General features: G+C 51.0%; 1 protein-coding gene and 1 non-coding gene across 4 annotated transcripts in view; both read right to left on the minus strand.

Annotated features, from left to right (window-relative positions):
* Positions 1-6121: 6121 nt before the first annotated feature.
* HTR3B (5-hydroxytryptamine receptor 3B) overlaps positions 6122-16781 on the minus strand; it is a 52497-nt gene continuing 41837 nt past the window's right edge. For all 3 annotated transcript variants that reach the window (XM_064577417.1, XM_064577418.1, XM_064577419.1), the window contains 3 exons: positions 10609-10819; positions 10291-10473; positions 6122-9269 (listed from right to left, as the gene is read on the minus strand). In XM_064577417.1, coding sequence (XP_064433487.1) covers positions 9034-9269; positions 10291-10473; positions 10609-10819 — 630 coding nt within the window. In that variant the 3' untranslated portion in view covers positions 6122-9033. The remainder of the gene's footprint in view (positions 9270-10290; positions 10474-10608; positions 10820-16781) is intronic.
* LOC123858073 (U6 spliceosomal RNA) lies at positions 9815-9918 on the minus strand. Its single transcript, XR_006794036.1, has one exon. It is a non-coding gene; the product is annotated as a U6 spliceosomal RNA (small nuclear RNA).

Here is a 16781-nt window from a genome sequence, read left to right on the forward strand (position 1 = left end):
TATTACTCAGCCATAAAAAGAATGAAATCTTGCCATTTGCAACAACATGGATGGAGCTAGAAAATATTATGCTAAGTGAAATAAGTCAGAGAAAGACAAATACCATATGATTTTACTCATATGCGGAATTTAAGAAAAAAAGGAAAAACAGAGAGAGACAAACTAAGAAACAGACTCTTAACTCTAGAGAGCAAACTGCTGGTCACCCGAGGGGAGGTGGGCAGGGAGGGGGCGGGGGAGTGAAACAGGTGATGGGGATGAAGGAGCGCACCTGTCGTGATGAGCACCGGGTGTTGTATGGAAGTGTTGAGTCACTATATTACACACCTGAAACTAATAAAACACTGTATGTTAACTAGAACTAAAATAAAAACCTAAAGAAGAAAGAATTCCCCCAGTGCCGGGCACACAATTCCGCCTGAAGCCCCACCTCCTCCACCCCGCCCTCCGGCAGGCCCCATCACTTTCCCACATCCGCACGGTTTGTCGAGGGCTCTAAAATGCCAGTCTTCTCCAGCCACCTCCTCACCTCTGCATCTTGCCCATCCCGACTTGACCTGCAGCAGCCTGGCCTCATTTTGCACCCCTCCCCTGCCCTTCGCCCGCTTCTCTTTGCCTGGGCAGGGGAGCACGTGGGGTTCTCAGGATTCTAGCCCAAGACAGGGTGTGTACTTTCTAACCCAAAGGCTCAGGCCCAGCAGGGTAAGACCTCAAGGGAAGCGCACTGCATCGGGAAATAGAAGACCCCAGCTCTCCTCTGGGCTCTGCATTGAGAGTAATAGTCCCTTCCCTTTGCAGTCTCCACCCCCCAGGAGCTCATTTAACTCTGCCCCGGCGGCTCCATGACAGGGGAGCCATCTGCTACTGTCCCCATCTCCCCAAACACGAGAGATATTAAATTCACCTAGATACGAAAGCTCCTGGTTGCTCCGTGAGATAATCCTGAGTTCAAATCTACTCTTTCACCTCCTCATTGTGTGATAGGAGGCAAGTCACGTCACCTCTCTGGGCCTCACTTTCTGTATCTATTCATTCATCCTACCATAAGAACTAAATTGGATACAATATGGGAAGTCCTCATGGGTAGCGTGACACACAGTACGTGTCCCATAGCTAGAGGCTATCCGTCCGTAATCAGCATCATTACCATTCTCCTCATCATTATCTAGGGTTTATTGTTCTCCCGTCCCAGCCTCAGCTGCAAAATGAGAGCTTTGAACGAGCTGGGCTAGATCCCCTCCAACTCTGAGCGACCACCTCAAACACACACGCACACGCACGCACACACACACGTGCTGCCCAAGGAGGCCAAGCAAGGGGCCCCAAGCCCACAAAGCCACAGTGACAAGCCTGGGCACCCTCAGGGTCAAGTTCAGGTGGCAGGGAGAGTGCCATGGTGGCTGAAAGGGGAGAGGGCAGGGAGTGAGGGGGAGATGGGGAGTGGCCAGAAGGAACTGCAGGCCGTGGGGAGACCTCAGGCCTTGAGTGCAGGCCCAGAGCCACCCCCCACCCCCCGTAGGCCTGGAAGCAGTGCTCCATAAAACCTAATGGATGTTTCAAGTGTCACCAGTAAGGGAAGGTCTGGGAGACAGAGAGAGCTTTCCTCCCTCCCAGGAACCAGGGCTGAGACATGGTGGCGGAGTGAGCAGGCCACCGGGAGCCTCGGGGACCTGGCTGGGAAGACAGGGCGTAGGCTGCACCTGAGTGGAGGAGGGGAGGACCATGACAGCAGCATGGCTTTCCCTGTGACCTGGGGCTCTTCCCCTCCCCAGCCCCATGCCCAGTGCGTTGATAAGAGCAGGCAGCAAAGCCCTCTGCCACGGTAGCTTGGCCTCCCGGGAGGCTGGCGCGCACGTCCCTTCCCCCAGCACCAGCTTGTACGGCCGCAGGAAGGAGGACAGCGGGGCGGTCCCTGCAGTCTCACGTCCACCCCTGCTGAGGTGTCAAGCTCTGGGGAGAGGCAAGGCTTTGGGTCAGAGGCTAGGTCTGTAGAGGAGGCTCCTCCCTGAGAAGAGGGATTCAACGCCTGAGGTCCCTCGAGAGACTGTGGCCACGACACAGCCGGCAGGCAGGCTCGGCGCTCTGCCCAGGGGCAGCGAGTGGGTTCCGGGGGTGGAGGGGGAAAGGGTCACCTGATCGCTGGTGCCAGCCGCCTGGCTCTCCAGAAACGGGGGCGCCTGCTGTCAGGGGAAGGAGAGCAGTGGAAGGGGCCTTCCTTCCCCTTCACGCTCTTCTCCCCTCGGATTGCACGCGGGAGCTATCTCCGCCATCCGCCCACAGCCTATAATTCAGCCGCCCAGCTGCACCGAGGGCTTGACTGCTCCCACTGGGGGGAGGGCAGATTACGGGGTGAGTGAGGCGACTGGCAGGTGCCCTGCGGGTCCAGCTGCCCGGGTAGCCGAGGCGGGCTCCGCATGACGCTGTGCTGCCCCTGAACCCCAGGCCTGCCGTGAGGCTCCCTCCAGGAACGCTCACTCTCCCCCTTTACCATCATCCTTTCCATCCAGGCGTCTGTAACTGCAGTGTGCAGACGAATCCTCTGGGGTCAGGTGAGAATTCAGATCCTGACTCAGCAGATCTGAGAGGACCCAAGATTCTGCTCTTCTAACGGTTCCCATGCTGCTGAGGCTGCTGATCCAGAGACTATGCATGGAGGAAATCTTTAGAGTTGACATAGCTATTTTATATATATATATATATAAATCTCAATCTCTCTGGGCGCTGGCAACAGCCCTGTGGAAAGGTGGCGAATAATAACAATAATTGCTATCACTCTCAATACCTCTAATGCGAGGTACGTGCTCAGCACTTCATAAATCTTATCTCATTCAATCCTCACAGCATCTGAGTGAAAGAGCTCTTTTTCAGAATTTACAGATGAGAAAAAATCCTGACATTCTGAACTAACTCAGTTACTTGCCCAGGGTCATGAACCTAATGGGTGGTAGAATTAGAATTCAAGCTCCTGTCTTCTACGGCAGCCCCCTCCTCTAGCCACATATAAAGTTAGCAAGGACGAGCCTCTTTAGGGAGTAACAGTCAAGGGTAAAAGCTCTGGAGTGAGAGAGCGTGCTTGACTACAGTAGAAGCCCCAAGAGCACGGAGTCTGGGGCCAGACTGCTTAGATTTGAATCCTAGCTTTGTCACTTGCTAGCTTAGTGATCTTAGACAACATAATTAACCTCCCTATGCTTTAGTTTCTTCAACTGCGAAGTGGCAATGATAATACTAGGGCTATTATAAGGATTATATACACCAGGAGGTCTCATTGTACATACATATCTCATAATATAATCTTTATAATAACCCTCGTATTACCTATCAATCTATCAATCTATCATCTACCATCTATCTAATGAGATTACCTATAGTGATCAGTTAGAGAGTGTTTAGCACGGATATAAGTGATGTTGATCACTTGCGAAATGGGGATATTGATACTCAGGATAAAAACTGTCACTTAACCAAGTGCTTAGCATGTGCTGGACAACTTTCTAAGCGTTTTCCATATAGTAACTCATTAAACCTATAAGCTGGGTTTAATATTAACCATATTTTATAGTTGAGGAAACTGAGGCACAGAGTTCAAATGACTTGCCCAAATCACATAGCTAATAAGTGGTGGAGTGGAATTTTAACCTGGTGTGGTTCACCCAACACATATTGCCACACAGATTGTTGACTATGTGTCAGGCACGATCATAGGTCCTGGAAGCACAAGAGTGAACACAACAAACTCCCTGATCTCCCAGGCTGGGGTTCTCGGGGTCCTAGAATACTATATCCCCTAAGCACTCAGCGCAGTGCTTGGCACAAGACAAAGCCTCAGTGAACATTAGCTCTGCTTCTCCTCTTACCCCTCTCTTTCCCGGGGCAGACATCACCAATTGACCACAGCCTTCTTTCCCACAGAGCCCACTTAGGGCCCCCAAACCTGTCTCAAGACAGCACTTCCTCAGGTTTGCACGGAGAGCAAACCCATGTCGGCTCTGCGTAACCATGCTCTAGGGAAACAAATGGATGCTTCTGACCCCAAAGCCCGTGGTGTCCCCCACCTGGGAGGGAGCCGCAAGGTTAGGAGACAGGCGTGGGGAAGGCTTGTACGGGAAAGAGCTGAGAAGCTGAGATTAGCCAGGGAGGTGGGGAGAAAAAGAAATGCCAACAGCACCTCAACCCTCTTGCTCTTGGCCCGGAGCTCTCCAGAGAGGATGAGCAGGGTGACCGGGAGTGGGGTCTGCTCAGGGTCTGGCCGTCCCCATGCAGCCCTGGTCCCTAGGGCCACTGAGTAGGGCTGATAATCCTGCTAGGCCCAGGGCTTCAGAGGCTGGCATTAGGCCGGGGGAAGGGAGAGGGGGCAAGGCAAAGGGCAAGCAAGCCCCCCGCCCCTCCCCCACCCACCCCACGGATCTGGAATCTGTTGCCTGCCACAGAGCCCGCCCACTGCCCGGGGCAGTGCCTTCCCACCCCTGCAGAAAGCCCCGCTGCAATGCCTGCTTTATGGTCTCTGCCAAATGAAGCACAAACTTAACTACATCACCCCCCCGACAGGACAGGAGAGAGGGTTGGGGGTGGCACACTGGGCTGCTTCAGCCCCCTAATCTAATCACTGGCGTGGGTCATTTCAATTACGGACACCAGAGTGTGGTGGGGGGCCTGGCTGCTCATAAAAGGCTCCATGCTGTTGCTCAGCTAATTATGAAGCTCTTATTGTCTCAGCAGGTAAATAACTCAGGACTGAAAGGTTCGGGCTGCTGAGATGGAGTGTGAGCCAGGGAACAGGACGGGGAGATGCCTGTGATGAGCCCCAGGGCACAGATGGGGTTGCAGGGGGGGAGGCACAGCCATCCTGGAGGGAACAGGGCAACTGGGTCTCTGCCCTGGGATGATTATCCAACATCCAGGAATTGGTGGAGGAATTCCTTACCTTAAACACAAGACCTGAAGTTTACTAGAAGCCTCAGAGCCACGCTATAAGATAAAAATTTTAGGTCCACCTCCTTTTGCTAATCTCTCCTTTCTATGTATATTTAGATCCTTGAGAAGTGAGCACCGCCCCCCTCCCCCCCCTCCGCCCTGGGAGCCAGGGGTCATACCATGCTGCCTGTCCCCAGGGCTGGAGCTGTGGTTGCTTTGGTTTGCTTCCTGGTCTGACCTGTCCAGGCTCAAAGCTGGACCCCAGAGGCTGGCTGGGTCCTCAAGATGTAAGGGTGAGGGGCTCAGCTTCCTTGACCACAACAGCTCCTCCCCTCTAGGACAGGCAGGGAGGCAGAGGGGGACCTCTCGAGAGGGGAGCGAGACCCTCCACCACCTAGTCATTGGCCGCACACGAGGCCCCACAGGCACCAGAGACCACGGCAGCAGTGCTTAGAAGTTATTCTGAGATGTAATGACGTATAAAATGGAGGGCTGCCTGTCTAGCCCAGGGCTGTGCTTCGCTAAGTCTTTATTTTAGACGTCAGTGAAGTCCCCAGAACTGGAGCTGTGATTTCTTGGTGAGTTCCCAAACTACCTTAGCTTCTGGGAAACAGCAGATGGTCGGAGCATTCACAGCTGGGAGAATCCCATTTTTGCTCTGTTCCTCAGTTTCCTTCCTCTATGAAACAGGAATCGTGAAACTTATAAACATTTGGAGGAGCCGAGCTAAAGCTGCTCTGTAAATAAGGGCTGCAGGCACCCTCTCTTCCTCGCACCGCACGGGGACTCTGTGCCCCTGATGTTTGTTAATGTTGGCCTTGCTTCGGGTCGCAGAGCTGAGCCTGGGGCTTCAAATGAATCCCTGGCCGCCGCGTTCAGATCAGGGGCACTTGGAGCTTAGGCAGAGGTGGTCCACCCTGGGGCCCAGCTTAGCGGCCAGGCTTCACTCCTCTTAGAGGCAGATATAAAGAACCTGGAGATGTTCTCCAGGGAGGCAGCGAAAGTGGGCTACACAGCAAGTGGAACGGGAAGGGCCTTGGGCAGCCCCCCCACCCAAAGCCCCCAGGAGAAGGCACGGGATGGCTTTAGTCCTTGGCCTGTGGATCCTGGAATAAAGGCACTTGTGGGGAGAACCAGAGCCCATACCTGGATTCTGATAGAGGTAGTGGAAGAAGCAACACTTCAGACTAGAACCCCGTCTGTTGATAGCAGGCAGGTCTTATTTTTATTTGGTGACGTATTATCTACTTTTCAAAGTACTGTTAAATACATTGCTTTGTTCTGATCCTCAAAGTTCTGTGATTTGGTAGAGTAAGTATGAGCAACCCCAATGCCAAACAGGGTAACTGAAGCTCTGAGACATTAAGCTCAGGGTCCCCTGGCTAGACAGTGATGGAGCCAGGACCCAAACCAGGTGCTTTCTCCAAGGACAGCTGGAGAGGAAGGAGACTCCGCAAGGGGGAGTTCATGGCAGGCCTTTTCACCTTTAATAACCAAGGAAGTGAAGAGAGCTCTAGGGATCAACGTAGAGGCTCACGGAGCAGGTGGAGACAGAGGAGGCCAGGAGTAGAACGGAGGAAGTGAGGAGGGAAACAGGTGGAGGGTTGCATGGACACTTCCTGTTCACAAACTTCTTATGTTCCTCATTTCATTAACAGCAGCAGTGGAATTTCATGGACAATTGGCGTTGAGCACTAACTGGGAGGTAATGAGAGCGGGAGGATGCAGGTAAAGGCTGTTTGAATTTAAATTCTTTTTCTTTAGGGGGATGGGGGGTGCAGGTTTTTTTAAAGGCAATTTTAGCGCTGCAGAAAGTTCCTAGCAAACAGCTTTGGACTTTTGTGTCCTCTGCCAGTAGAATTAGGAGTGCTGGTTCTCGCTCAGCCTACCGTGGTCTACACAGCAAGCTCCCGATGGCTACCCTGACAGAGGGCAGAGCGACGCCGAAGCACCGGGAGTCTGACCTCGGGTAGACTCTCCCCTCAGACCTGGGAAGACACACGACACCTGCGTCCAACAGCAGCAGTGAGCTGGGACGAGCGGTTCTACAACAGCAGCTGCAGGGGTGCGGCGAGCAAAACTCTGTGCGGACCTGGGCAGAGACGGCGGAGGAGCCAAAACAGAAAACAGGGGGACTCCTCTAGGAGTATGTGGTCTGTGTGACAAGTGATGCACACACACACACACACACACAGGAGGCCATAAAACGTTCAAAGAGGGAAGCTTATAGAATAAGGTAAAACTAAAGCTAGAGAGAGGGGACAGAGACATGGGATGATCGGGTGAAGAAGGTGGGGGAAGGCTGTTTTGAGCAGGGTCCTTAGACGGAGTGGCACACAGATTTGGTGACACAAAAGAATATGTGAGCTAGCTGGAGAGCCTGGGACGGAATGGCAAGCAGGTGAGCTGGCCTAGACGAAGCCTCCGTAAAAAGAAGCAATGGGAAATGAAGAAAGTCAAAATAAGAGGAAGGAAAATGTGTGGGAGACTTGAACTCTAACCTTTGAGTTCAGGTGACGGGGCCATGGGAACTGCCGTAAGGTAAGCCAGTCAGTACAGGTTCGGCCCCTGGAGAGTAAGAGCCAGAAGCTGATGAGTTACCCGAGTGCCCGGGGATCAGGGCTCTTCTGTCTTAACAAGCGTCTGTGGGCATAGATGGGAAGCTATGGGGCCACTGGGACTGTGATGGTTAGTTTTGTGTGTGAACTTGGCTGGGCCAAAGGATCCAGATATTTGGTCAAACATTATTCTAGATGCTTCTGTGAAGGTATTTTTTACACGAGATTAGCATTTAAATCAGTAGACTTCGGGAAGACAGATCCCCTCCAGAATGTGGGTGGGCCTCATCTAATCAGTTGAAAGCCTCAAGAGTAAAACACTGGCTTCCTGGAAGAAGCGAGAATTCTGCCAGCAGACACCCCCACCTCTGCTTTGGACTCAAACTGTAACTATTCCCTGGGTCCCCGCCCACCTGCAGATTTTGGACTGGCCAAGCGTCCACAGTCATGCAAGTAGTCTGGGCTGAATTGTGTTACCCACCCCAAATTCATGTGGAAATCCTAACCCCCAGTGCCCCAGAATGCGTATCCAGAGTAGGGCCTTTAAAGAGGTGATTCAGGTTAAATGAGGTTGTTAATGTGGGCCCTAATCCAATAGAGTTGGTGTCCGTATAAGAGGAGGAATCGGACACAGATATGGACGTGCGCAGAGGGAAGGCCACGTGAGGATGCAGGGACCAGTCAGCCAGTTGTGGGCCAAGGACAGAGGCCGCCGAAGAAACCAACCCTGCTGACACCTTGATCTCAGACTTCCAGCCTCCAGAGCAGTGAGAAAAGACATTTCTGTTTAAGCCTCAGAGTCTGTGGTGTTTTGTTACAGCGGCCCTAGCTGACGAATACAGGACAGTGGATTATAATCTCCTGGAACCCTAGGTTCATGCATGAAGCCTGGCCCCCAGCTCGGTGCCTTACACATGGTGTGTGCTGACCAGGTGTTGTGTTGACTGGGTCTGAGACGTCGGCTCCCGGCTTCCCTCCAGCAGTGATACAGTGCAGGGGAAGAGGCGCTCAAGGGAGACAGTGGGAACTAGAGCTTCAGGACACGGATGAGGTGCGAATCTTGCATTCTGCTCTGTACAAGGTTGACCTTGGGAATCAAGTCAAGGGAAGAAGGATCTGTGACGGACGTATTTTGTATTCTCTGGTGTGCCCAACGTAACACCTAGAACTTAATTGACACTCAGTAAACATTCTGAATGGCTGACTGAATGACCTGGGGGGTGAAATGATCTTTCATTTGAAAAAACAACCCTCCAAACACACATGTATGTGATGTACCTAGAAAGGCTCTGAAAGAGATTGCTAATGGTGCTCACTCTGGGGGAGTGACGTGGAATAAGAAGGCAGGCTTCCTTTGCACTGTATACCCTGAGATGTCCGGGCATTTTCATCATGAATGCCTAATCCTGGGTCATTCAGTACCTCCTCCGGTGTGAGTACCTGCACTGAAGGCCAAGAGGCAACAAGGGGTGAGGAGCTTTTTAACCCACGTGCCCCTTCCGCACGGCCCACAAAACCCTCCAGCCTGCCCCAAGTGCTGAGAGAGCAGCAGCTTCGGGGCTCACGAGCTGCCCCACAGTGCCCAGAGGGAGCACAGGGTGACGGTATAGAGGCCCAGCATGACGGCGTAGGCTTGAAAGAGCAGTCGGTCAAAACGTTCCAGGAGGGCCAGCCACTTAACCCCCTGCCGGTCCGCCTGCTCCCAGGTTTGGAAGTAGGTGCTGATGGACTTAAGCTGGAACCAGACTTCCTTCAGGCTCCCTGGCTGCACCTGGTGCTCTCGACAGATCAGGGGCTCTGCATGAGAGAGGAAAACATCCTGGGTGAGCTGGGGGCTCCCGAGGCCCCCTGGGCTTCCTACTGGAGGCGATGGCCTCATCCTACAACGAAGGTTTGTAGGCAGAACAGGGCAGGGGATTGGGTTGGGCTTGGGGGGAGGTAGGGCTGTGCTCAGGGGAGCTCGGCGGAATGTGGCAGAGCCGGGTCGTGCGGGAAGCCTGTCTAGGTTAGAGCCACCCAGATTTTCTGAGCTGGGGGCCGGCCCCACTAACTCCATCGGAGCTTTAGGGGCTGGGATGATTATTTTTGTTTAATTGTGATATGATTTACATATTATATGTCTCATGTGTATAGCATTATATATATCTATAATATTATATATTATATATATATATAATATATATATATATTATATAATATTATATATATTATATATAATCTATCTATCTATCTATCTCACCAGAGTAAGTCTGGTTAACCTCCACCACCACACAGTTACACATTGTTTTCTTGTGATGAGAACTTTTAGGATATACTTCTTTAGCAACTTTCAAGTGTACAGTAAAAATACAGAACGCTTCACAAATTTGCCTCTCATCCTTGAGCAGAGGCCACGCTAACCTCTGTATTGTTCCAATTTGGGTATATGTGCTGCCAAGGCGAGCACTGGGATAATTCATACACTTGCTCACATTAAGCAGCAGGAACCCAAATACATACAAGCCAGCGTGCACACACACCAGCACTCTATTATTCCAGAGGCAGTCGCTTGGTCACTTCAGCTAACTGGCTAAAATTGGAAAATACAAACAAAAATAAGCAAAGTCAACTGAGGGCCTGACCTCTAAGCTCAGGTGAGGCTTTCTGGAAGGTCAGCAGGTCTCCAGATAGGTAATACCAAACGCAGCACAGAGGCTAAGAAGCAAGTATTTCAAATTTTTCGCACAGCTGGACGCATGGCCTGGTGCTCCACCAATGGGAACCGGTGCGGAGAGTGATCAGGCAAGACAGGGTGCGGACCTCGAGGCTTCTCACAAACCTGGTATCCCAGCAAGCTGGGCTCTGGGATCCATTCTAGGCCCATCAGCATCAGTGTCCCCTCGAAGGCACAAGAGGGGCCACTCCTGCCCATGGCTCCACTCATCATGGAGGAATCTGACCAGCAGGATGGACTTAAATAAGCTGATAACCAGGAAGGCCATGCAGACCGTGAAGAAGACTCCTGAGGGAAGGAACCAGAGGACGTGTGCTTAGCCACAGTGTCTGGGGCCTCTCCCTCGCCTGATCTGAAATGCAACATCAGATCTGTGACAGGAGTCATGGAAGATGGGTGCCTGGTGTCCCCAAGGCTGCTTACCAATCAGAGGGGTACTCAGTGTGCTCCTTGGCATCTCGTCGGACATGTTGACCCTGAAGACGGTGTAGCCCACCAGCACGCTGCTCTTGAACACAATCCTGATACGGCAGGTGGGTGGTAGGTAGAAGCTCCCCAGATCCACAAGCATTAGGAAGATGCTGGGAATCAGCAGGCTCACAACATAGACCAGCGGACGCCTGCGAATCACCACCTGCCCAGGGACAAGGCATCTACTGAAAAGAAGGTCTGTGCTGAAGGACTAGAACCCATAGCCAAGAACATTCCCTGACGTCCCAACATTTTTGCATAATGTGAAAAGACTATGTAGTTTAGAAAAAGGAGATTATTTTGTGGTTTAGAAAATAGAAAAAAAACCCTTTAAGCTTTTATGTGGAACTAAATTACTAATTATAATAAGAAGTGTCTATTTATTTGCCGCTTGCTGTATGCCAGGCACTAGCCTAAGTGTCTTCTGTGCCCTGTCCTGCTCAATCCTCATACCCATTCAAAGGACTGGTCATTATTATCTCCATTCTACAGACAAAGAAACTGAGGTTCACAGAGATTGAACTGCTTGTTCAAACTCACACAGCTGGGGGCGCCTGGGTGGCTCAGTCATTAAGCCTCTGCCTTCGGCTCAGGTCATGATCCCAGGGTCCTGGGATCGAGCCCCGCATCGGGCTCCCTGCTCAGCGGGGAGGCTGCTCCTCCCTCTCCCACTCCCCCTGCTTGTGTTCCCTCTCTTGCTGTGTCTCTCTCTGTCAAATAAATAAATAAAATCTTAAAAAAAAAACCAACCAAACAAACAAACAAACAAAAACCTCACCCAGCTGGCAAGTGAGAAACTGTGTTAAATCGAGGTCTTACACCAAAATCTTTCTTCTTACGTCACTTCTACAACATATTGTACTGTTTTCGGCATAGCCTGTCCTCTGTGGAACATGAGCGTCTCAGCACCTGTGTGTCCGTCAGAGTCTGGGCACGACCAAATGGCACCCCTGGGACCTCTGAGGAGGGCTTGGCAAAGAGACGGCTGACAAGGTATGGGCAGGCAGAGGGCAGTGCCCAGGTATTTGGGATGGCTGGGTGAGCTGTCCCTACCCTGGGTCCTAAAGGGGCCTCGGGCTGGGAATGTGACTAGAATCTGAGGAGAGAAAGCTGGGTGGAGGTGGCCACCACACTGTGGCTTCCCCCTCCCTCTTCGGGGCACAGCCAGCCTGGTGGTGATTCCATAGGGAGAAAAATGGACAGATAAGCATCTGACTCACTCTTCCCCTCTCTCCAACCTCCTGCCATTCCGTCCCCTCTTCCCATCGGTCAGTGGGGCCATGGCTCATCTCCAGGAGCACAGAGCAGGTGGAGAAGTGGATCTAAGTGGGGGGACAGCCGAAGATGTCCAGCAGGATGGCCGGGCATACAGAGCTGCTGAATGGGTTTTGTAGCTGGGAATTGGAGACTAAAAAATTGCTGTTATTGCCATTTTTGTACACCTCTCTTGTCTGGGATGGTGACAGGAAGTATCTTTAATAAACACAAACTATTTTCATCAGAATGACAGGATTCCTCCCCCCCCCCCCCCCCCCCCCCGCCGACCCTTGGAGGGCAAAAGCAGCAACGATTAAACAATTCCTCATGGGGTGGGGGCGGGGGGCGCCTGGGGGCTCAGTTGGTTCAGCGTCTGCCTTCGGCTCAGGTCCTGATCCCGGGGTCCTGGGATCGAGCCCCACATTGGGCTCCCTGCTCCGCAGGAAGCCTACTTCTCCCTCTCCCACTCCCCCTGCTTGGGTTTCCTCTCTCGCTGTGTGTCTCTGTCAAATAAATAATTAAAATCTTTAAAGAAAAATTCCTCATGGGGCCAAAAATAATACCTACCTTATTCATGTTTATTGAATATATGAATGTCCTGAGCCCTTCACTGTTGGATCTGGACATAAAATAATGGTCTGAAGTCTCCCATTTCTCTGATCCACCAAACAACTGAATGCTTTCTATGTGTCAGATAACATGTGAGATGCTTTTACACATATGATGTGGTTTATTTAATTCTCACTGCGAGCTTGTTGGCAGGTAATAGAACACCCCCACTCTAGACTCTTAAAAACAAAGCACGGCTCCTGAAGTAAGTTGAGTAAGTGGAAGAGCTGGGCTGTGCCCCACATCTGGTTCCAAGCCCAGTGTCCCTTCCGCCACAGTGTAGCTACAACTCTTGGTCTGAGCAGACATCCAAGCTGAGTTCAGGGTTCTTCTCCCTCATCTCTGTCTCCCACTCCACAAGGCAAGCACACAGAAGGAGCCCAGGCAGAGGCCAGGGATGGAGGAGAAGGGGGTGGGGAAGAGCTTGGCTGGGTGAGACCAGACATCTACCACCCTGCAGAAGCAAACGGGGCCCCCAGCTGTTGGATCTGGGAGCATATCCCAACCCAGTGGAGCTTGGGAGGCCAGAGCCAATGGGAGGACTGTAGTCTGGCTATTATCTTTCACATTGAGCATAATTGGCTGCAAATATCTAAACAAGGGCAACACTCATGCTTTGTAATAATTTGGTTAAAACACATTTCTACCACAGCGTAGTCAACAAGAAAAGCAACAACCAAACGGACTGTCACCACTCTGGGCCTCGCGGCTGTCTTGGTCATACTATGGAAGAGATGGCTGTGGTTAGCAGGGGATGGGAGGAAGGGAGCTGGATGGTTGGGGTCCACAGGGGTCTTGTGCGGTGCGCCCTGCCTGGGCTATGTGGAGTGGGGGTGGGGGGTGATCAGCCTGCTCTCTCTAGAAGGGAGAAGTGGGAAGACTCCCCTAGAGACTTCATGGCAGGTATGATGTGAAGAGGATGAAAAGCGTTAAGAACACCACCCTAAAGAAAGCCCAAGTAGGCAGGGTGGTTAAGCAGAAACAGCCCAAACTTAGAGTCATGGGATGTTGGGATAGGGTGAATGCATTTTGCACATGTGATGGACATGAATTTTGGGGAGCCAGAGGGCCAGAGGGCAGTGGACTATAATGGGCTGAGTAATGGCCCAACAAATACAGTTGACTTGCCCAGTAACACACAGTAGATGAGCTCCAGGGCCCCTCAATTCTAAGTGCCCACGTGTGCTAGTTTAAGTGATCCTAGCTGCATGCCTTGATTTTCCTTTTTTAAAAAAGCACTTTACTGGGGAGCCTGGATGGTGTAGTCAGTTGAGTGTCTAATCCTTGGTTTTGGCTCAGGTCTTGATCTCAGGGTCATGGAATCAGGCCCCATGTTAAGCTCTATGCTGGGCGTGGGGTCTGCTGGGGATTCTCTCTCTTCCTCTCCCTCTGCCCCTCCACTCTCTCTCCCTCAAAATAAATAAATAAACCTTTTTAAAAGACTAATAAATAAATAAATAAGCACCTTACTTTTGCTTCCTGAGCATCTTGGCTATGATTGAGATTGGCTGTCGTATCTAAATAACATTGCCGTGTCACTAGCAGATGCTTAGGTGGTTCCTCTCTACCCAGAGGCTGATGCAGAGAGTGAACATAACCCTGGGCCAGAACCAAAGATGGCTCCCCAGTTTCATCAGACCACGTGCCCCCCAAGGTGACGGGGGAGAGGTGTGACGAGCCAAGAGGCTGGGAGGCAGGCTGGCTTCGTGGGCATACAGCTTGGGAAGTTAGGCAGGGCCCGGCGCTTAGAAGGGCCTGGTGCTTGATTTCAGGCTCTGCTGGTGCCATTTGGAAACTCATAATTTTTGAACAGGGAGCCCCACATTTCCCTTTGTCCCTGGCCTCACCAACCATGTAGCCAGGCTGTCAGGAGGATCTTTGTCCCTGGATATCAACAGTAGCTGAAAGTAGAAGGGAAACATGTAGCCCCAAGGGTAGACAATTAGCTCTGCTGTCACATAAAGCAGAAATCTCCCCTGCCTATGTTTGGCTTATACAATTATACAGTCAGATAGGCCCTCTCTTTGGTTTTCTTCAAGAAAAAAGGACTCCCTTTTTATTTAGGAGCAATATTGATTTCGGAGCAGTATTACTTATGGACTAGACTAATTTCCTCCACAAGCCCAGCGCAGCCTAAAGAAATTCAACATTTTATCACATAGCTTTCAGAAATGGTTTGTTTTCGTATCTCGTTTGATCCTCAAATCCCTTTATTCTCTTGTTTAAGGAACATTAATTGAGCATGAACAGAACGTCAGGCACTTTTTAAAATAATGGAATTAGAACAGTTAATAGGATAGGTTTCTGCCCCTCTTCATCCCATGAAATCAGCAACTGGACTCTGGTGGTTGGATGCTTTAGAGTCTGCATGTAGAAAGGAAGTTTGCTCCAGAATGGACCATACCCAGAGTCTGTACCTGATTTAGATGATGAGACTTGGGACCTTCTGAGTTTATATTTAGATTATATTTTGGTCTAGAGTTGGTGCTGAAATGGGTTAAGACATTTAGGGATGTTGGGATAGGGTGAATGCATTTTGCACATGTGATGGACATGAATTTTGGGGAGCCAGAGGGCCAGAGGGCAGTGGACTATAATGGGCTGAGTAATGGCCCAAGAATTAATGTCCTTCCTGAAAGCCAAGAATGTGACTTATTTGGAAATGGGATCACCACAGATATAATTAATTGGTTCAGATGAGGTCTTACCTCAGTAGGGTGGGCCCTTATCCCAATAGAACTGGTGTCCTTAGAGAAGAAGAGAAGAGATCCATAAAGGAGAATGCCACGTGAGGATGGAGGCAGAGATTGGAGTGATACATTTACAGGCCAAGGAATGCTGGGAGCCACCAAAAGCTAGGAGAGAGGCCTGGAACACATTCTCCCTCGGAGTCCCCAGAAGGAACTAATCACGCTGACACCCTGATTTTTGGCCTCCAGAACTGTGAGAGAATACATTCATTCCTGTTGTTTTAAGCCACTGGTTTGTGGTCCTTTGTTATGGAAGCCCTAGGAAACAAATACAGTTGACTTGCCCAGTAACACACAGTAGATGAAGGCCAAAGAACGCACTGGCATATGCTGTGTTCTGTTGAGTTGGGTGGCAGTTGTGAGGTACATAGAGGATTAGCACATAGTTTCTGGAGTCAGACCGTCGGGGTTCAAGTCCGGGCGCCACAGTCACCCTGTCCCCTCGGGCCAGTTACTTAGACTTGGGTGAGTTAACTTCTCTGTACGCCCAATTCATCCATTTGGGTGTGTTGCACTCAGAGCACCAATTGCATAGACATGTGAGGTTTACACGTACAAACTCGTAGGTGGTGTCTGGTGTCGAGTAAATGCTCACTTCTGTGGTTACTGTTACAGTGTCTCCCTGGGCCACATTTGAGGGCCATAACGGATACCAGGAGCCCTCTTTTACTCATGCTTGTGTCCTCGGTGGGGCCACTGTGACGGGCACGTGAACAGAGCTCAAAAGGTGTTCGCTGAGTTGTACTGGAGTCTATGAGTGATGCTGCTTTTAGTTCCAATAAGGCGGGAGTGTGGCGTTAGCCCAAACGGGGGCTCTCCTGGTGAGGTCAGTCCTCTGAGGGCCACCTCTCTGCAGGTCATGCCGGGGACAGTAACTGACTGCTGATGCTGGGGAGGAAGGTATGTCACCAGGTCAGTGAGACACCGTTCTCCGTGGAACTGGCCCTACCGAGAGCCCATCATTTCTAATGGACTAAAGGAGCTGGTGCCTTTAAATTCCAGAGAAAGGGAAGAAAAAGCACTTTAGTTTCAGTCCGTGTTCTCCATTAGACACCCTTCAGGTGTTAGCAATATTATGCCACAATTTCATTATCCATTAAAGCCAGGTAATAATAAGTACACAAAGGTATTTGGAGCCTATTGATGTTAATGAAAGAGATCAATCTAATTCAGAATGTGTGCGTGGAGAGCTCCTTGGAGATGGAATAGGCCCAAGGTCAGCCTCTAATCGCCTCCTTGATGGTAGACCCCACCAGTACTCAATTTTGCATGACCGTCTTTATGACATAGTTGGAATTTTTGACGCCCAGACTCACGCTTCATACAGAAGCCCATCTTCCTCCTCTCCCAAGCCCCTCCCAACATTCCCAATTCAGAAAGAACGGGAAAGTTCTTGCCATCTAAGTAAGATTCTTGCACAGGAGTGAGAGTTTCTTGGATCTGGACCCTGGGTCAGGCTGGATGAGCAGAAAGTCCATGATTCCAGGGATAATTGAGTGACCCTGGAAA

Source organism: Mirounga angustirostris, unplaced genomic scaffold (genome assembly GCF_029215605.1).
Source record: "Mirounga angustirostris isolate CCGP_5_RB_7025 unplaced genomic scaffold, mMirAng1.0.hap1 SCAF_13, whole genome shotgun sequence".
Classification (NCBI taxonomy): Eukaryota; Metazoa; Chordata; class Mammalia; order Carnivora; family Phocidae; genus Mirounga; species Mirounga angustirostris.